The sequence below is a fragment of the Trachinotus anak genome, unplaced genomic scaffold, assembly GCF_046630095.1.
Source record: "Trachinotus anak isolate AG129_WGS33_773 ecotype Australia unplaced genomic scaffold, CSIRO_AGI_Tana_v1 ptg000010l, whole genome shotgun sequence".
Lineage (NCBI taxonomy): Eukaryota > Metazoa > Chordata > Actinopteri > Carangiformes > Carangidae > Trachinotus > Trachinotus anak.
In genome coordinates, this window is record NW_027273861.1 from 12,653,841 (window position 1) to 12,674,954 (window position 21,114).

Here is a 21,114-nt window from a genome sequence, read left to right on the forward strand (position 1 = left end):
GCGCTGACACAAATGTGTAAATAAAAGGTCCTGATCAAGCACAAAAAAAATCCCCTCTACGTGGAGTGGGGTGTGGCAGGGAGTCAAGCCAAGTGACGTAGCAGTGGTAGCCTCGTTCTCGACCAATAGGAGGAGAAGACATGTACAAAGGGGAGGAGCAAATGTCTGTTTATGTGTTTTCCCGCCCTGTGCGTCACCGGCTGTCTGACTGATGGGTTTCGGCCAGCTAGCAATGGATGCTTACATCAGCTGGCAAAGGCTTTGACAGACGGGATCTGGCTGGTTTGGACACAGAATCCAGGTTAGAAAGTTTTTTTTTTTGCATCTATATACTTTTTAACGCTACCTGATCAGTGTCTAAATACAAATTAGCGAATGGACGTTCAACCGTAGAATAAGCTAATTAGGGGTTCTTGCTAGCTAGCTAGCTAGCTGTGGCTAACGACAATAACAACGTCAGGTTGGTCCGTTAAAGCTAACTGTAGCTTTTCTCATAGCCCGGTTAATCGTTTATACATTGATCCTTCTTATTGATTGTCCCTACATTCGTGTAACAATAGTACTAATGTTAAGTAACGACGTGGCTATTTTTAGCTGCTGTCTCGGTTGGTGTTTGTTAACTATGGGCATTAACAGTCAGCTAAATATATAACGTCAGTATCACTTTGAGCTGCCATGACGCTAGGTAGTATAGTTATCTACTAAAGTCACTAACAGCAGTCCAGTGTATGCCCTTACCATAGCATACTGTTTACTTGGCAGGGGGCTAACTAACTTAACAGACTGGACTTGGAGCTTCTGTCAGTCAATAACCGCGAAATATGACACCAGAAAGTAAAAGCAGGAAATCCCTTGTAGAAACGGGTTTCTTGTACACGCCAGGTCCAGATTGATGGACCTGTGTGGATTAAATGTATGAATATTTATGTCTTTGCTGACGCAGTTTGTTATTTGTGATGTGCTCTCTCAGTTGGCAGATATGGTGAGGCACAGCGTGATGGCGGAGTTGCAAGCCTTCCAGCACTCTTTCCAGGTAGGAGCTGAACTGTTCTTATTTCAGAACAAGACATGTCAGATACCATTAAGCTGCCAGAAAGTGGTGCACACACTGTGAAGGTTATCTACACTTAAACAGAAGTTTCATCACTGTACATGAGTCATGCATTGTGACAGGTTGTGTGAATGCTTCTGGTAATATCCAGGGAGAGATAAGGCCTGTCGTGGCGTTTCCTGTATTCTCCTCAGGCCACTGTTTTGGCAGGTTGCCAAAGGGGAAGATAATCAGAAAGGCTGTAATAGTAGTTATATGACCATATGTTTACATTGGTTCATTTTTTTTGTCAAAGAAGTATAGTAGTTATCAGTGAGCCGTGTTATCCTGCTGGAGAAGTTATTCTCCGACTTCAACACTGAAAACAAAGTGGCAGAATTATGTAGTCCTTCTCGAGCTTACTCTACCGTACCACCACCTGATCCCTCTGACTGCACTTTCCCTCTCTCTGTCCCCCTCACATGTGGCCTGGTTCTGTTACAGGGTAACTCCCTGGCTTTGGGCCAAGTAGGGCAGAGCTGCGGGGGCACTCAGGAGAACGGTATCGCCACAGAGGAGAGACAGCACCTTTCCCAAGGCCAATCAGGTGCGATGGCTTTATTTTTCAGTACAGTCTATTACGGTGGCAAAGTGTGTGCTGTTTAAGCTCATTTTGCCTCCGTATGGATTCCTCTGTTTTACAGTAGATTTTGAGAAAAGCCAGCCAGTGAACATCCCAGATGCAGCTAAAAGAAAGAAGAAGAAAAGAACCAGGGCGACAGACAGCTCCACGGGCACGTTTGATGGTAATAAAACTGATACTATTGTGAGCCATATGTGGGGGAAAAAAGGAAAATGGACACCTGACACTTGCTCATATTTACTTTTTTTTTCCCAGACCTCTACAAGCTGACAGATGAGGTGCTTGGTCAGGGAGCATATGCTAAAGTTCAAGGATGCATAAGCCTGCAGAATGGGCAGGAGTTTGCTGTGAAGGTGACTGAGGATATTTTGTAGTCTTTAGTCTGGGTGCACGCTTGTTTATAGCCACACCCTGTTTACAGTTAAACAAAAACATTTTTTAAAAATTTACGAAAATAATAAAATACAAGTTTAACAGTGTGAAATCAAGTTGTTATTCAGGCAACTAATGGTCTCCTGTCTGTTTTGGTTTACAAAGATCATAGAGAAAAGTGCAGGGCACAGCCGCAGCAGAGTCTTTCGAGAGGTGGAGACACTCTACCAGTGTCAAGGAAACAAGTGAGTGCATTTAATCTGACACATTTTTCAATAAAAAATAGCACAGAATGAAACATACTCTAATCAGCTGGAAATGTCTTGTTCCAGGAATATTTTGGAATTGATCCAGTTCTTTGAAGACAGCTCATGCTTCTATTTAGTATTTGAAAAGCTACGTGGAGGTAAGTATCAATGACTGTCTCAGCAGAGTCTTCGTACATACAGCTGTTTCTGATGACTCATTAGTGATTCTCTTCTCTTCCTTCAGGCTCCATTCTCACACACATCCAGAACCGAAAGCACTTTGATGAGCTGGAGGCCAGTAAGGTGGTCAGGGACATTGCCCAAGCACTTGACTTCTTGCACACTAAAGGTGAGCCAACATATGTCCATATGCCAAAAAGAAAATCTGTAGATTTTTCTTTTTTTATTTCGTCATGGTGACAATGTGCTTTTCTACAGGCATTGCCCATAGAGACCTTAAGCTGGAGAACATTCTTTGTGAATACACTGATCGGGTGAGTGGCCATTAAAGGACAGGAATCTTTATCTGAGGGATGCTAGTTCATCCTTAAGCTGTGGAGTATAACAGTACAATAATGTCTTTCCTCCATCTTTCTACTCAGGTGTCGCCAGTAAAGATCTGTGATTTTGACTTGGGAAGCGGAGTGAAGCTCAGCAGTGCCTGTACACCGATAACGACTCCAGAGCTCACCACACCCGTAACAGTCTACTTTTGAATTCATCACATACACATAGAAAATCAATCTAATGGGCTGGAACGGTTACTTTACTCCTTTTTAATTTTTGCCCTCTCTTAGTGTGGCTCAGCTGAGTACATGGCTCCTGAAGTAGTGGAGGTGTTCACTGACGAAGCCTCCTTCTACGACAAGCGCTGTGACCTCTGGAGCCTTGGGGTCATTCTGTACATCCTGCTGAGCGGCAGCCCCCCCTTCACAGGCCACTGTGGCACCGACTGTGGCTGGGATCGGGGAGAAACCTGCAGAACCTGCCAGGTATGCTTCAGTCCCTGCGCTCACTCGCTGTCCTTATCACTTTACACAGACATAAGCGGTTACCTCCCACAGTGTTCACAGGACAGTTACAACACATTTCCCCCTGTCACCATTCTCGAAACAAAAATACAATTTAAAGCAACAACATGAAAGTGTTTATGTTTTGCAACAGCCCATAAAGTGTGATGTAAAAACTTCTTTTTACCACTTGGTCACTTTGGTATTTAAGAACCAGCTCTTCAGTGGTTTGTGTCCACATCAGGAGCAGTTGTCACTGAATTTCTTCCAAAAACACTGACTGATGTATGCTTGATGATTTTAGACAGCATTCACCTCCAGGCACTCGTAACATTAGAGACCGTTTCCTGTGTTTCAACACAACACAAATCAATTGCAAAAGCGCTGAGAGCCGAACAGTTTCACAGGATATTGTGTAATCCTCTCTTCTCAGAGTAACCTCTTTGAGAGCATCCAGCAGGGCAAGTATGAGTTTCCAGAAAAGGACTGGGCTCACATCACAGCGGGGGCCAAGGATCTCATATCCAAGCTGTTGGTTCGGGACGCCACCCTGCGCCTCAGTGCTGCTCAGGTCCTCAAGCACCCTTGGGTGCAGGGGGTGGGTATTGTTACATCTGTGCACTAGAGTAGCTGATTTTTCTTGATACTTTAATCTTGTCTGATATAACACCACAATAATTCTTCCTGTGTTATTTCTGTTTTATTTAGACGTGTGATTTCAGGTAAATTATTCTTCTTCTTATTCTTTTTCCCAGAACGCTCCAGAGAGAGGTCTTCCAACTCCTCACGTCCTACAGAGGTATGACTGAGAGTTCAGAAAGTCAAGTCAAAAGTATTGTGATGTTAATGAGGTGCTACAAACAAAATTGGACAATGTTATGATAAGAAAATTCAGATTAAAGCAAAAGCTCATTTTGGTTTTGTCATGCCCTTGCGCCCCTGTGGCACACTTGGAAATGAGACAGAATACATTATCATACGTTATAGGTGGAGATGTTAGAGATTGTGACAGTCATTGCCAATCAATAATCACTATTTCCATCCCCTTTAAACATGAGTTCTCCCCATCATGATGCACTGACAGTCTGGGAGACGTGAAAAGTCTTCCTCAGAGTTTTAAATACGAATGCAGCAGATGATTTTACATTGAATTTATTTTGGACCTGTTGAAGTTTCTATAGTCATCCCTCCTTGCATTATGGTGTGTAATTTTTTTATTTGCCACGACAATGATTTATAACCATCTGCAATTCATTACCACTGCATATATACATATAATTGAATATTATATTGTATTTCTTAATTTCTGAAATCATATTGAAAGTTTCACTTAGTTCAATTTGTTAATACATAAAAAAAAGGATCTCTGACAATCTGCTGAAGCTTGCCTGCAAAATCTTCATATTGTCACATAAACATGATCCTGGGAATGATTCACAAAAAAAATAGGATTTTTAAAACTCTTGGTTTTTGGGAGCACCAGGGTTGCTGCAGTAGTCAGTGTTACTGGTTTTACAGTGTGCACGCACAGACCTATTACGTAACTTGCCCATCAGTCTCACTATCATTTGTCATTTTGTTAATAGACATTAAACCCATTTGGTTAATTTTTGTGTGTCAGTGGTAGCACCCATGTTCATCAAATCAAAATCAGTAATTTGTAAAATCTAGTTATCAATACTAAGCCAGAGGCTACAATTATGAGCTGAAAGTGTCTTCCCCATGCTGCGACAGAGCAGAGTCACACCACAGAATAACAGAGTTTTATTACGTGGGAGAGGGGGGTTGAACGACAAGACAAAGGTGGAGGATTTGGTGTCAAAGTGAAAAGCAAATGCACCAATTGACAATAAATCATATTTAAACCCAAAGGGGAACCTGAACATTAACAAGACAATCTGCAAAACAGCATGTGTGCTGTGAGTAACTGTGGCTTGACATTTCGCAACATCACTCTAGATAGAAACTGCAAAAGGAACAGACACTCGCTGCCTTGAAGTGGTGGTAAACAAAGTCACCGGAGTAAACGAAGGGCCTTCAGTATAGGCCGCTAATTGTTGTGAATTACAGCTTGTATTGATGCCCGGAAAAACCTACAATAAAATAGAAAGACGGGCCAAACATGAATGAAGGGGACAGCACACAATGCATCCATTTATGGCATTATGGCAGTGTGGATAGGCATCACCATGCCCTCTGCTGTGCCTCTCCTCTCAGTGGGGTGTACAGCAAGTCACCAAAATGCTATCTCCTGAGTGTGTGAATGAATGAGAGGATTCAGAAAGAAGACAAAGTGCCGTGGGAATGTGCATATAACAGGTTAAAAACAGTCAACTTTATCTCAAAAATGCTCCTCCGTCTTCTCTGTTCTTCCAGGAACAGCAGCACCAAAGACCTGACCCAGTTTGCAGCAGAAGCCATTGCCTTTAACCGGCAGCTATCCCAGCACGATGAGCAGCAGGAGGACGTCGGAGTGGTCGTTTGCTCCATGAGGCTGTCTCCTCCCTCCAACTCCAGACTGGCTCGTAGACGGGCGCAGTCTAATGCCCTGCGCACCAGGGACTATGCGCCCGCTTCAGACGACCTTGCAGCCTGAACAACCAGTACAAGCCCCCCTTGTCATGTTCTCCGACTGATTTTAACCTCTGCCTCCTCCTTCTGTGTGAGTGTGTGTGTGTTTTGTTTTGACAGGGAGCCTTGTAGGCTCAGCCACACATCATCAGAAGTGACCAACTGTTCCTGGTGTTAAAGCTCTTTCCCATGGCCAGTAATCTTATCACGTAGACAGAGTTTGAGCACCAAGGAGACGGTTAATCCTTGGCTAACACCTCCTAATTGAAAACATATTTGAAACTCCTGAGATTTGTCCAGGAGTCGCTTTAAGCTGCCTCAGTTTTAAACAAGGACTTTTTCATTTGAGAATAGCTTCGGGTTTTCGACATTCACATGAGGTGTGTTTATCATCACCCTGAAACTGCAGAAACCGCCAGCAACCTTAAAGCCAGCAATTTATATTACAATATCCGGTCGGTACGCATCGTTATCAACACAGCATTATGTAGGTTTAGCACAGTTACGCAGCTGTTGCTGTCCTAATGCAATATTATATAATTCTAACAGCTTTTATTTTTCTTGTTGGTCAACTGTGAATTAATTGATATTTTATTTAAATGCTTTTAGTGATTCTCAGTCTCTGGAGGAAAGGGATGATCTGTCTTTTATTTTTTTTAAGCATGTATGTGTATGTGATTGGATGTGTGTGGATGTATGTGGTTTAGATGATAAAAATGGACTACACTTAGAGAGCCTAGGGCTTTTTTTGTCTGGTGTTTTAAGGCAGAGTTTACAGAAAGTGCGGGAATCTGAATGGATACATAATGAAGTTAGAGAAGACCCTCCTATCAAACTTCGTTTCTAGCATTCACAGCAACACAAGCTACCTGTAGCACTGATGTACTTTAAAATAGGTCACTTATTTAGTTTAAAGGGAAAATATTTTTAACATATATCATCAGTTTGTGAATTTGACACCAACAGTAAATATCTATTTTCAAATGGGTTTTAACAATAAGAGTCCACAACATTACCTCAGGCTTTAAGGCTTTTTTTGGGTTTTTTTTTTTGTTTTATACTGTGTTTAAAAAAAAAAAAAAAAAAAAACCACAATCCCAAAAAGACTTGTTTAGTTTTTTATTAGATGTCTTATTAATTTAATATCACTGAGTATTTGCAGTCAGAATGATGTGAAATGTGAGAATATCAATTGTTTTAGGTGGTATGTGAAGAGACTGGAAGGGGTTTTGTGAATAGTTGACGTTACACTTGATAGTGAAATAGAGGATTCCATACTGGGGTTGAAGGGATTTATTTTTATACAAGTATTTGTATATTGTTAAGTTTTGTATTTTTTGGTTCTGTGAATGTGCCAATTGAAGGAATGATGGCATAGCTAGGCTAAAACTTCTGTCTTTGATTTTCTTAAACTCAATTTGCTGTTATATCCTTTTTGATTTTGAACCCTTTTTTTTATATATAAAAGAAATAGTTTTACTTTTTTTTTTTGTTTGTTTTTTTTTGTTTCATTCATTGAGGACCCAGTCTGTGTTTGAAAGGGGGTCACTTTGACAGTCTATCACTTCTGTTTCCCCTAACTGTTAATTTTATGTGTTGCCCGCTAAACAACATGTCCCCTGATTTCACACTGTTGCCATGGACACCCCATCCCTATAGCAACTAAGGGACTTCATAGGCTGGCAGGAACTGACAGAGATTTGTTCAGAGTGAATACACCCATTAGGAAACAACCACTTTCTATGGTAAAGCCCCCTCACTCCCATTAGGAATCATAAATGCACTTGTTTGTTTCCCCACATCCACTTGTAATGGCATCAAATAAGATACAGTAATTGGTATGTAATTACGGAGTCCCATTGAAATTCGTCAAAGCTCTTAATGGGGTCTTATGCATAAAGCGCTCAATCCAGAGCATATTCTCACTGGAATGCTGTGTTCTCAATAAACATGTCCTTCACATCTTCTCTTGTCTGATCTGTGTGATGCAACTGAAACAGTTTTTACGTTACTGATTCACTGCAATATTTCATCCAGGAGTTGTGATTAAATGCGGTTCAGTTCTGCAGCTTTCCCTCACTGAAGGTCCTTTTGTGCTGTATGAAGCAGGCACAGGAGGAAGGTGTGATCAGCCTGCCCACACACTGACCAGATAACACTGCTCTGACAGAGGCTGTGTCCTTGTTGCTCTAGAAGCAGAGTGGAGAAGTATATGTACATACATCTGGCTGCAGATAACCTGAATCCTTTTGAGAGAGGCCTCAGGTGATGTAATAGTTAATAACTTTTTTTTTTTTTTTTTTTTAGTTTTGTCATAATTTAATGATGACTCATCTTTTAGCCTCCTTTCATACCCGCTGATCTCTCAGATTATCCCCACTGTGTCAGATGTTGATGACAAAACTTGAATAACTGCATGGGCCCGCTTGATTGGACGGTTCCTCTCAAGCTGCTCTGCAACGCCCCCTGTGGCCCTTCTTCATCATAACCTGCGGTGTGTGAGCGGCAGCGCAGCCTCAGCTCACTCTGCCGTTCACCTGCAGGAGGGAGAGGGGCCACCTCCAGCTCCTGGGAGCCGTGACGGACGCTGGAAAGACGGCAAAACACTTGGACCGGATTGTGCGTCTGAGCTAATGTAAGTGGCACTGAGAACAGACATCATGATGTCGCAGGGTTGTTTTCAGGTTTTCTGTTTTTCTAGCAGCAGGAAAACGTGATGTGAAAGTCGCTTCTGTTTTACTTCATACTGAGAAATAGCTCCACTTGTAGTGGCTGTAGTAGAATTTGTGGAGGAAATTCATTTCACCACGTTTTCATTTTCTAAAGAGTTTCCTCAGTTACTTTTAAATGAGTTTTTCTCCTCCTCTTCAGCCACTTCGCCTCCATCTCTCTCTCAGGTGATGAGTTCAGTGACCAGTAAGTTATCTGATCTCCAGCTCCTCTGGGTCTCACAGAGCTCTCCGTGAGACATGGTGCCACCTGAAAAAACCTCCAGACCATCTGCTCACAAGAAGGTCCACAAGCAGCGTGCTCTGTGGCACCAGAGCCTGCCCTCCCCGGCCCTGTGCTGCGCCTGCGGCCTGTGCATCATGCTGGCTGGCATTAACATCACCCTGGTGGGAGCGTTCGCCTTTGGCACCTTCATCCCTACCGGCAACCCCCCGATCATCATAGGTCCTCTTCTCCTACTGATAGCCCTGGCTTTCTTCACAGCCTGCTGTGTGGTCAGCAGGAGACCCCCGGCCCACATGGCCCGCAAGGCTAAAGGGGGTGAGAAGTGGGGGCTGATGCAGATGAGGACAGCAGCGTTTGAGATGGAGACGAGTGAACACACGCTGCAGGACACTACGGCTGTTCAGCTCAGCCCCACCAGCTCGCCCAGCTCCTCTCACAAGTCCAGCTCCAGCCATGGGGGCGACGCTCCGCCCGTCTGCCAGGACGGAGCCAGCGAGCTGCACATATCAGAGATGCGTGACATAGGGGATAACCCCACCGTGACCTCTGACAGCAAGGAGAGCACTCTGGCAGAGATGCTGCCTGCTCACAAGACTTCCTCTACGTAGCATGGCCGTTCTCTTGCTGTTTGAGTGTCTGGATGTTTTGCTGTTTACAGGATGGAAGTGTCTTGTATGATTGACAGGACTGATTGGCATTTTCGAATATAAAGCTACAGACAAAATATCCTGATAAAAGGCCAACAGACTTGAAGCCTGTAGTCTGAAATGTGTTGTGCAAAAGCCGCTTGATGGTAACTTATGCAGTGTGTTGTTGAACGCTTATTGCTCATCCCCAGGATGTATATTAATTTGGCAGGAACAGAAACAGCAACAGGAGATGATACCTTAATCCAAGTGCCTGTTTGTGTGCTTCTTGTTGTATAAAACATCCAGTTAAGGCAGATTATCCTGCATTCATGTCGTATGGATCAACTGTGGTTAGTGCTTGTCACCGTATACGTCGGGAAGGAAGATGAATGTGTCCTGCCAAGCTTCTTCTCTGAGTCACGAAACTGTTCCTTTGACAGAAGTGCTATTATTTCTTTTTTTTTTATTTTTTATTTTTTTATGCTTGCATCAGCTGCAGTGAGTGAGTGTGTGTAACCTTTAGCTGTGTTACGATGGATATTCAGGAACAAATTAGTGTTTTACCTTCAGTGAATTTGTTTGTCATGTTGTAGTGCCATGATTATAAGAATTACTACAGGTATTAATACGTGTATGGGATGTCTATACATTTTATAAATAAAGCTGACATTTTACTTGATTGTAAGTTACTGTCTGTGGTGTGTTTCTGTTGAAAAACCTCATCAAATGAAAACCTGACTTGTTGAGGATTTCCTCCGTGAACAGTGTTTTAACAATAACTGATTCTTTGTGTATCAGCCATAAAAACAAAGCCATAAAAAGACACAACAGTATATACGTGTGCAGCTGAAAAATGAAGGTGTGCAGCTTGTGAAGGTAATTCATCCGTTATCTGAGAAGAGCCAGCGGCGGCAGTGCAAACAGCTCCTCCCTAACATGTTGCCCATCGCTTGGCATCTGACCCAACAGCTGCTGGCAAAGGCGAGAGTCCTGTTTACTCATCATTATACATCTGCTGTCCACAAACACAGCAAAACACACAGTGTGATCAGATCCCCGCACACAGCTCAACCACTGGAAAAGATAACAGAACAGCAGCCGCCGTCTTTCCACTCGTCTTTTCTTGTGTGTGGATCAAGCTTTATGAATGGCAGGCTGTGTGGGCGTCTGTAGTTACCCAGTGAGCCACAAGTACAACCACTAGTGTTTCTATAAAGAGGATGACATGTCAACCTGAAGTCATTTTACTGAACTAGTAATGAGGTCATGTTGCTCTGAGTGTGTGCAGGATGGCACAGTGAAATGGATTTAGAGCAGAGCTGCTTTAACTGTATGCAAGTTCCTGTAAATGAGCAGTTTTCACACTAAATAAGCCTGCACTGTTTTCCATCCTGTTTTTTCTTTTTTCTTTTTTTTTTATTTACTCCCACCCACCCGAGTGTAGATTTCACTTAAAGATACATGACTAAGTCATGGTATAAAGGCCAAGCCTGTCAATTTATATATATATATATTTAGTCTTTCTGGTCATTTTAGTCTTGTATTAAATGCTAAAATATAGGTGTCAACAATGCTTCACATAATAATTCAGAGTAATATATATATTTTTTAGGCTATTATTGGAGGGAAGACCAAGTCCAGTGGTAATAAAACATTTTTTCATTTCATTTATTCAGAATTTCCATGTTTACATATGACATATGATTGTCAGTGATAGTGTTCATAATTGCTCTGCAGCTTTCCATCTGTATAGCTACAAGAAGAGGAAGAGGAGTCATGGATCGTCCTAGAGGAAGATTCCCATACAAAGTCTGCAGCACTGGGGACACAGGTCAAGATCTCCTTCACGACGACTGGCTCTCAGTTTGACACCCAGGTGGAGAATTGTAGGCGAGCCGGGAATCATCTCCTGCGTACATAGAGCAGCTTAGAAAGAGGAAATCTTTAAAACTATCTCTGTTGTAACTGACACTAATATAAGATGAACAAAGCTGCTTTCTCCAGACGAAGGAAGCAATGAACTTTTCGCAGCTACCTCTGAAGCCTACTGATGATGAAAGTTACACTAGGTATGGCAATGGTGACATTATATGTAGACATATAAATTACTATCACTTTTCAACTAACTTGAGCCCAGTTTTAATCAAAAGTTATAGCCAACAATGTCAAAACGAAGATATAAATCTGCCACCTCATTAGTCAGTAGGATTTGGTGATAAAGGTAGTAGCCTGGTTCAGCTGTCAGTTAGTAATGTATGTCAGAGCTGCTCTGTCAGTTTGCTGCAATAATATTAAAACTCCGCTGCTCTGATGGATCATCAGCTCTTACCTGTTTTCATACAGTGGATGAGTCCGTTTCTGTGTTTAGTCTCCATTCGTCCCAATATGTTTGGATGCCTAGGCACAAATGGTGCTTTCCTCCACTATACTGGTGGAGAGTAACTGAGTACATTTAATTTTGTTTAAGTATGATGCATAAGTACATTTTAGAGGTTATTGTACTTTTACTTGATTACCAGATGCTGACAGCAGTTCCAAGTGAGAGACATTTCCCATCTATACTTCTCTGATGGTTTCATTTAAATAACTGTTTGAGGCTCAGAGGTGTAAAACTACCCAAGCTTTTACCAAAAAAGAAAAATCTGAAAAAAGTCTTTATAAAAGATTTTTTTCTCCTCCCTTCTTAATAATTTTTCACCCCCTAAGATCTATCACGTGACTCTCTGGAAGGGGGCCCGACCCCCATATTTTGGGAATCCCTGCTTTAAACAACCTATATAAAGTAGCTGATAATACTTCCACCCTCAACCAGTTTCTGCAATAAACTGCTGCTTATGCACTGATGCATAATTATTAATAATATCTTATTAATTTCATATGTATAAAAAATCTGCCACAGGGGCATTTTTCTGCAGAACAAACACATTTGCTTGTGATAGTCTTAGTGGATTTTGCTGATGATATGAATGTACTTTTACTTTTACTCGCAATAAAATACTTTTACATTCTTGTTTTACTGAAATAAAGGATCAGACAGAACAACTTTGACAGTCACTTGATTATTCCTTAAATGAAATAAGAAATATCTGAGAAATAATATCTCAGGGTTTTCCAGGCGGAAAGAAAACTTCCCTTGGAAAATAACAAAAAGGCACCTGTGAAAAAGGATTATAAAGGAAAGCAAAGCAGGTCACTGAGGTCCTGACCCCTGTCCCTGCCTGTCCCTGGTGCTGTAGACTCTCCGTGGGGATCCTTTCTCTGCACCAACACCAACAGACACACCGCTGTGACAATAACCCTGCAGGTTTCCGCTCACTGCAACACAACCAAAAGAAAAGATAACAGGAGCTATCTTTGTCAGCGACGTGGGTTAGTTCACCATATTTCAGCAGATTAAGCCTTACAGACGGGTGCACATAATCAGAGCGTCTGTATCCAGTAAATCAGGCTATGTCTTGAAAACATGAATTAATTTTACAATAACAGTAACAAAGTCATGCTGCCCTGAGCAATGGGAAAAGGAAATCCAATTCTAATGATAATGTTGCTGTTCAGATTAATCATCACATCATGTCATAAATTGCCATGAGCAAAAACTGTCTTTGATAACTGATAAATACATAAAATTGCTGTAATTTGCAAGGTAATCTTTATCTTGTTCTACCCCACTCGTTAGAGTAATGATTGGTGATGGTAATAATGTGGATAGTGAGTCTGGAGGCTCATGTGTCAGTGACAGGTGAATGATTCTCAGAGGACAGCGGCTGACACTGTTATTTTTATGCAAATAGCTCCCGTCGGAAAGAGGAACATGTTCAGCGTGGGTACAATGAACTGGAATCACATGCAACAGTTCAATAAATTATTAATTTGTGGAGCTTCAACTCGTGATTTCAGAGACAAAATGATCCCAAAAGAGTTCAGCTCCATTGACAGATGGACCCCAACAGTCTTATGACTCCACCTTGTGGAGGGAAGAGAGGAGCTTATGAGACCAACATGCTCTATGAGACAATCCTCTGAAACCTCTGAATGTTTCAAAAGACGAAACCAACTAAAACCAGTTCAAAAATCTTACATCTATATTCTCTTATAATCCCTTTGTTTCTCCTCATTTTTTTTTAGCATATGCAATGATTATAAACCTTGATCATTTATGAAGCAGTTACTGTTGAATTATAATTTTGAATTGTATTTGTACATGATGTATGTATGTTATTCTTAGAATCCCATTACTAGAAATATACTATCAAAAAGTCCATTTCTCAGGCGCATTTCAGAGTGTCCGGTACTGCAGTGGGTCACTAGAGGGCAGTGTCGCCATACACACTGTGTCTGAGCCAGCGGAAGACGCTCATGTTAATTTAAGGGGTTTGTTTTGCTCTAATCTTTTTTGCTTTGATAGGATGTTGAATTAGACTGCATTGGTTTCATCAAACTGGTAACTGAGTGTAGATGATGTCAAACAATAAAAGTGTTTTTGCTTATTGTTACTTCACTTGGATACCTGGCTGTTTTCACCTTTATCTACCGAAGAGGTAAAGTATGTCTGTGCTCTCCTTAAAGGACATAGAAGATGGGTCTGAGCCATCACAACTAGTTTGTCCAATTGTGAAGTTTAAACAAGCTCGATGTTAAAACAAACACTGAGAACTGACTTTTCAGTAACATCTTACAACCAGTGATCAAACTTTTGGAATTAAAATATGTAAGTTACATATTCAAAGATTATTGATTTTTCACTGAGGGAGAAGGAGGGGATGTCATTTTAAGATATTTTGGAATTACTAAGTGACTGAAAACATTAAAGACACAAATTATTGTTGCAGAGAAGTATTGTTTTATGCATCTTTAAAAAAAATGGTAAGTTCTCTTTAAAAAAAGCTTATGATGGTGGAATTTAACTTACATATCTTAATTGGAGTATTTAAATGAAACAAATAAAAAACATAAATAAATATATTATGTAAGATGGAATCAAATTCTCATCATTACTGAGCACCACTCTCATAATTTATGTTTGCTTTTCATTTGATAAAGAAGTTTCCTGCTTTATCAACAAGTTTCTTGATGTTCATGTTGCTAAACTCTTTAAAGCGGAGTAAGTTTAGTTTATTGGATGAGCCACAATTTATACTGTTTAGAGTTTGGGCCTTGAATGCCTCACGGCCTCTAACCGTGCTTGTTCAAAGTGCCCGGCTGTGCTGCACCGTCCTTGGGCCTCCTCCCGCCTGAAGCTCATTGTGTTTCTGAGGGATGCAGGCAGCGATCCTCCTGCGGCCCTGAGCCACAGCCAGGTCATCTCTGAACCTCCGCCTGAAAAACACATTTCCCACAGGTAATACACCACATGCCCGGATAACTAGAAGATAGAACAATAGCAAGGTTACAGTGTCTTTGACCTTGTCTGTGAACATTATGATCACCAGGCGAGTGACCCCATGTGTTTCATGCACACTGAACTTCCTATGCACAAACTTGGCACATATACAGTGTGGTCCTGCGTCTTGTAAAAGCCATTTGTCTTTCCATCCCTCCTCAGTTGTTGTTGTAGAACAGGCTTTTAATATCCTGCCTCTTGAAATGAAGTGTCATTAATTTTATCCTTCTTTTCAGTCTGCAAAGTGTCCCTCCAAACAGCAGCCGGCTCGATCTAATTCCTAATGACTGTTGTGAGTGCTGACTCGGCTATTGTAAAACAAATGATATCTGTGTCCTGTTGGAATAATCCTAATCTATTTCAATGGAAGGGGCCGTATTAAAATGACAAAAGGGGGAGGATATTTCCATCTTATGATAAATGTGCAAATGTCCACCAAAGCTGAATCAGACACCACATTTTAATGGCCTGATTGCTCGTTCATTTCTCGCCTCATTCTCTAGCAGCCTTGCTCCCTCCTTTTTAATGCGGAGCTGGTCATATTTTGTCCCAGATTAGTATAGACGCCGGCTGACAGTTGCCTCTGCTCAAGGTATTTAGCAGACATAATTCATTCATAGATCTAGAAGTGCTCCTATTTGTCATCCCCATTTTTTATGCTCAGTCTCTCCACCGTCGCTCATTCCTCTGGGTGGTGGTGTGTGTGTATGTGTGCGTGTGTGTGTCAGGGGAGATGAGGGCCGGGGCAGTTTTCAGCTGATGCATTAGCTGGCATATGCAAGCAATGAATTATCAAGGAGGTAAAGGAGTCAATTATCCACTCCTAAAGAGGGGACGGGCCTGTGTGGCCTAGGGGCCCCTTTCCATATTTACCAAATCATTTCACAAAAAGGTACGTTGGGAGACCTGGGGAGGAGACAGTGAGCAGACAGCACACACACACACGCACATGCACGCACGCACACACACACACACACACACATTCATTTTTGACCCTTCTCCAGCTCAACCTTGCACCCTCTCATCGCTTTCCTTCCTGCACATGCTCAGCGCAGCCTCCTCGGTTAACAAGGACAGGCGGTGACGTTTTGGATCCGTATGGTAATAATCCATTTTATACACACCAACTCCTCAAACTGATTACGCCTGAGCTGGAATAGCCACGCCATGACCGTCAGCCATTTTGCCATGTCCCAATTCTCTCCCCTGACTCCCCACGAATCAAAATGGGGCCCTGATTGACTGTGCCGCTCTGACTAATAGAGTGGATATGGTAAATGAAATACCCGGCACTTTCATTCCAAAGTCTCTTACCCCCTGTGTCCCCAGTCACTTTGCCATGACATATTTTCAGAGATTGAGCGTTCTATCCTGTTTTTGATGAGGACAGGCTGAGGGGAGGTGCACGCGGCGGTGACGGTGATGCCTCAGAGCAGCCGGGACCCTCGGACATGGACGGCCAAGCTGACAGGGCCTCTGGTGACTGACGGGGCTGACACTTAGGGAAATGAGGTCGTTAGACAGCATTATGAGTGGGCTGATAGCTCGGTAATGGGTTTTAACTTTGGAATTTAACACAGAAGCCCATCGGGGATGGGTTTGATGTGCAGGCAGACAGGTGGGTTCCTCCAGAATAGAGAAGGCAACTCTCACAGGCACCAGGGGGGAGCGGGCTTGGTTGAGAGGGGGGGAAAGGGGACGGGGAAAAGGAGAGAACAGTGGAAAGATGATGGGAAACGTTCTAAAAATAAAGCACATCAGACAGTGATCCTCTTTAACACAAGGAGATAAAGAACAGCAGATGAGTGACTTTTGTTTTTGGTCCTGCCCTTCACTTTGGACTTACTGAAAGAAGTGCTCTTTCTTTGGCTTTGACTGTTTGACTGAAAAATTGTCTCCTCCATCCCCCATGATTGTTCCTCCAAACTGTTTTAATCTGTTATGGCTCAACAGCAAAAAGTACCAACTCCTAAAACAATGAACATTTTCACATCCTTTGTTATGTTTCGGAAGGTTTATGATTTTGCACGCTGTATGCACACAGCTTCACAGCTGCCTTGAGTCTTAAGAAAGGGCGTCTAAATTTAGCGCATAACGATAAACTCTTAAGTTATAAGACATAGGCTAATGCGTAAGGGTGTTAAAACCAGTGGGATAGTTTAGTGGAGATTAAGGGACGTATCAAAGACTTGCGTAAAGCTCCATCAAGAGCTGTGCGGTTGTTTGGTGGGCATCTGCACATGCTTTTTTTTTTTTTTTTTTCAAAAAAAAAAAAGGGGCAGGAGCGGCTCACAGAGCTTTGGCAGCCACTGAGTGACTGATAATGTCTCAACATCACTCCCATTACTCCTTTTGGCTGTGCTGTGAAAACGAATGGTCCACTTTACTGCTGCCGTGGACCTGGTGAGTTCCGTTCAGGAGGAAGATTTAGGGGGGCACTGTGGTCGTCCAGCAGAGGGCAAGACAACTCACAGGAGAGGATGAAATGGATGAGGTGGGGTAGAATGATGGCAGCAGTTTCACTCATTCCCCTGACATGGTTTTTTTTGGGGGGGGGGGGCTTGGCCTCTGTGAGAGGGTTATGGAGGGAAAAAGAAGGTCAGGTTTACATGGCAGGATTTTTCAGTAGAGCAGATGAGGAGGGTTGCCAATACAAATCAAGTCAGGAAGCCTTACAATGTGTTTTGGCTCCGTGTCCTGCAGGCATCTCTTTCACAGCCCTCTGGAGAGTACACACCCAATTCAACCTCATCAGAACAGTCCGACTGGTCAAGAAGTGATTTCTGGTTTATTAGACATAGTGTGTGTGTGTGTGTGTGTGTCTGTGTGTGTGTGTGTCTGCGTGTGTGTACTAGTGGCAATCCCATTTCTGTTCATGTCGAAAGTGTTAAGTATCTTTCACAAACCGCCACTGCTTTAATCAGCATCTGTCAGGGAATTCATTATACCACTTTCATTGGCTCAAGTGAACATAAAGCCTTTCTTCAGAGCTGTGAAAAAAACCTGAAAAATAACAGCCCCTTTCATTACCAGAGGTGTGGATGATCGCTGCAGCGGGCTTAAGTGACAGGTAAATTGCAGGTTAAGTGGAGAACACAGTCTTTTAACAAGAGACTCCAGGCTCCTGCAAATCCTCCTTAGTCTTTAATCTGAATACAAAAGGCAGGGGCGGGGGGATTAAATCTGACCCCTCAATGTTCTGTTTGTTCCAGATTCCACTTGAGGGCCTGCTGTAGCCAGCAGAGGAGTCCCAGGTTTGCATTTCCCTTTGTGCCATGTGGCGGCATTTAAAAACAACAGCGTCCACAATGCTGCTTTCTTCACTGGCTAACTTCCCCAGGACAAAGGGAGGCCGGGAGTCACCAGCTTCCCTTCTCGTATCCACACTTATCAAGTTTTAGCATAAGATGTAGTTTGAATTCTCTTAAAAGGGACTGTTTATTTAATTGTGGATGAAATGCCATAACGCAGCATCATTACAGTTCTGTGATGTGGGGAAAAAACAAATCCGTCTTTATTTAGCAGCAACATCGGGTAGAAAGAGGAGAAGGGGCCGGGGTGAGGCTGGCGGTTAGGGCTTGCCGAGAGAAAGGCGCTTTGGGTTGTCAACGTTTTAGAGGCTTAGAGTCAAACCTATCCGGGCTCAGGAGAGAGGAGTCTGGGTGTTAGGAAGGCAGAATGACTCCTGATAGAAGGAGTTTGCGGCTCAAGTCGAGAGGAATCGTCTTGGCTCCCGGATGAGGCGAGGACTAATTGATTCTCTGAAGTTTCCTGTCGCAGAGCCCGATTACAGGTATGACCGGATTAAAAAAGGAGAGGGGAAAAAAACAAGGGATCTGGAGGAGGGAAATGGTAAAAATCAAAGAGAAAAGAAGATGAGGCCTGCCATAGACGGATCAGCATCGCTTATACGCAATGATGTGCTTGCTTTTGTGTGCATTTTGTTTGTGTGTGTGTATGTGTGTGGGTATGTTCATGTGTACACACGCCGCTGCAGCTGTGTTTGATCTCTATACTCAGTGGCAATCATCAGGTCACATTGCAAGGCCCCTTTCTCCGGCGTGTTGCACAGGAGCACATTGTGTTGTAGCAGCATGCTTCCCCTAATCACTCACTTCTGGTTAACACGTCTCAAAGCCAGAGGCATGTGTCTCGCCTGCCCATAACAGTCCATGACAAGATTGAGTACTGAGGCATGTGGGAGCCATAGTGAGGCGGACTCGAAGAGAGAAGCCTCCAGGAGAAGGAGAGTTAGGGCGCATATCTAGACCTAAGCTGTCATGCGTGCAGCTGTAATGGCTTGTTTAGTGGCAAAGTCCAATCTAGGGCCCCAGAGAGCCATTATTCCTGGACTATCGATCGGGCCCTACGGCCACCACAGCTCGGGCCCCTGTCCCTGATCCTGTTCAGTAATAAGCGTACTCATGTCAAGGTGGTAATTATCATTGATCTGTAGCCGCTGTGACAGGGCAGCGGCCCCTTGCCATGATTCATACCCGGCGTGGGGCTACTGGACTTGAGGCACCAAATCACTAGTCGCATAGTTGCATGCAGCTTCTGGTGGCACTGCCATGCCCGGTCCTGGAAACAAAGGAGTTAGGAGATGGATTTCTGTTTTTTGAGGTTTCTGTTGATACTTTGTGGGTGGCAGTTTTGAACAGGGCTAATTATCAGCACAAAGTCTTGCTTGGCACATTGTTCAAGAACTCTAAAATCCTTAGGACTAACTCTGCTCTCTTCTTACTAGGGCAATGGAGTAGCCTGCAAGAAAGTTGAATAAACTTAACTTTTCTTTCTATATCTGTTCTCTCCATCCTCTCACACATTGTTGCGAATGTTATTTCCCTCCTCTTGCTGTCCTTCCCACTGCATTTGCCAGGGTGCCTCCACCTCTCCCCGGGGTATAAGCAGGGAGATCTATCACTGTTGATCTGCCTCTATGTGGTCAACTTAGAAGAGCAAAGCACAGGGACACACTTTTATTGTGCAAGCTTCGTTCCTATGTTAGCATTGTACTCACAAAGTAGATATGAGTATACAACATTGTTGACATTTTGATATGTCTGCATAGTCAGTTTTTAGTTTAGTTTAGTTTTATTGGACGTCTATGTTCAGATTGATATGTCTCGATCATGGATCGCCATGAAATTCTGTGCAGACATTCATGGTCCCCAGAGGATTAAAACCTACTGACTTTGATGATCCCCTGTCTTTTCTTCTAGCACCATAATGAGGTTGACATTTTTGGTTTTTAAAAATGTAACTATTAGATGGATTGTCATGATATTAGGTACAGATATTTGTACTCCCAGATGATTAATCCTATGACTTTGTTGACCTCCCGATGTTTCCTCTAGTATCACTTTTTCATTTTTGAGGAAATACCTCAACAACTTCTGGATGGATTGACATGAAATTTTGTATGGCTACCGATACGCATGACCCCTTGGGATGAGTTAGAATAACCTCCCCTGATATTATCCATCACCAGATCAAAATTTTCATATGTCCAATACTCTGGCTAATGACCAGATTCCTGAAAACTAACCACATTCCCATCAGCCTCAGCTTTACTTTGTGTTTACTGCTAACTGATAAATATTAGTATGCTAACATTAGCCAGTTAGCATGCTAACAATCTAGACTAAGATGAACACGGTATAGGTGTTAAAAAGCAGCATGTTAGCAACATTGTAAGCATGTTAGCATGCAGAAATTAACATTTAATTAAAAGCACTGTTTAGCACAACCTTTAGCCATTAGCACAACTATAGACTCCTGGTGTTGTTAATTTCGATTTCCTTAACTTGTAGCCACTCACAGTCTACAGAACTACTGTATATTGTAATTCTGCAAAACTTTACTGGCACCGCTCTTACAGGCCATCTCTGATTGAATCTGAGAGGACAGGAAATCAGAGTCAGATAGGAAGCAGAAAGACAGTCGCACGGAGAAATAGAGAGATGGTAGGGGTTTCAAGGCAGGCAATCAGTTTTCTTTTTGTGAGCGCCGGAGCGGGACTCATGTCACCTGCAGACCAAACCCCATCTCCTCTGATTAAGTCCTTTGAAATATTCCATTTGTCAGTGTCACGGCCCCCGCGTGTTGCCGCAGCGAGCAGCCAGCCGTGTCTGTTGACTGTGTCATTCTCCAATTTACATCAGACACTGACAACATCATCTTGTCCCTAATGTCCCCTTGGTTTGCTCTTGCTCAACCTTTTGCTCATGCTCTTTTTTTTTTCCTCTCTCTGATGCATCATCAGCCTGTCTGCGT

At 42.8% G+C, this 21,114-nt stretch overlaps 2 protein-coding genes across 5 annotated transcripts; both read left to right on the plus strand.

The window, feature by feature from the left end:
- Positions 1–146: 146 nt before the first annotated feature.
- Positions 147–7,841, plus strand: mknk1 (MAPK interacting serine/threonine kinase 1). Of its 2 annotated transcripts, none has more exons than XM_071487622.1 (14): positions 147–301; positions 971–1,033; positions 1,535–1,637; positions 1,735–1,836; positions 1,929–2,026; positions 2,211–2,290; positions 2,378–2,451; positions 2,538–2,642; positions 2,732–2,787; positions 2,896–2,991; positions 3,091–3,285; positions 3,737–3,901; positions 4,059–4,102; positions 5,680–7,841. In XM_071487622.1, exons 2-14 carry the CDS (start codon positions 980–982, stop codon positions 5,897–5,899), a joined length of 1,392 nt encoding a protein of 463 aa, XP_071343723.1. In that variant the 5' UTR covers positions 147–301; positions 971–979; the 3' UTR covers positions 5,900–7,841. The 2 variants fall into 2 exon arrangements, with proteins under 2 accessions (XP_071343723.1, XP_071343724.1); XM_071487623.1 differs by having other exon boundaries at positions 1,738–1,836.
- Positions 7,842–7,963: 122 nt separating this feature from the next.
- Positions 7,964–10,137, plus strand: LOC139627021 (transmembrane protein 275-like). Of its 3 annotated transcripts, none has more exons than XM_071487630.1 (2): positions 7,964–8,509; positions 8,746–10,137. In XM_071487630.1, exon 2 carries the CDS (start codon positions 8,844–8,846, stop codon positions 9,435–9,437), a length of 594 nt encoding a protein of 197 aa, XP_071343731.1. In that variant the 5' UTR covers positions 7,964–8,509; positions 8,746–8,843; the 3' UTR covers positions 9,438–10,137. The 3 variants fall into 3 exon arrangements, with proteins under 3 accessions (XP_071343731.1, XP_071343732.1, XP_071343733.1); XM_071487631.1 differs by having other exon boundaries at positions 8,772–10,137; XM_071487632.1 differs by having other exon boundaries at positions 8,811–10,137.
- The last annotated feature ends 10,977 nt before the right edge of the window (positions 10,138–21,114 follow it).

Bases quoted from the DNA above. Each gene is read 5' to 3' on its own strand.
- mknk1 (XM_071487622.1), top strand. From the start codon at position 980: ATGGTGAGGCACAGCGTGATGGCGGAGTTGCAAGCCTTCCAGCACTCT. The intron at 2,788-2,895 runs GTGAGTGGCCAT...CTTTCTACTCAG, and splicing joins TTTGTGAATACACTGATCGG to GTGTCGCCAGTAAAGATCTG. The intron at 3,902-4,058 runs GTGGGTATTGTT...TCTTTTTCCCAG, and splicing joins AGCACCCTTGGGTGCAGGGG to AACGCTCCAGAGAGAGGTCT.
- LOC139627021 (XM_071487630.1), top strand. From the start codon at position 8,844: ATGGTGCCACCTGAAAAAACCTCCAGACCATCTGCTCACAAGAAGGTC.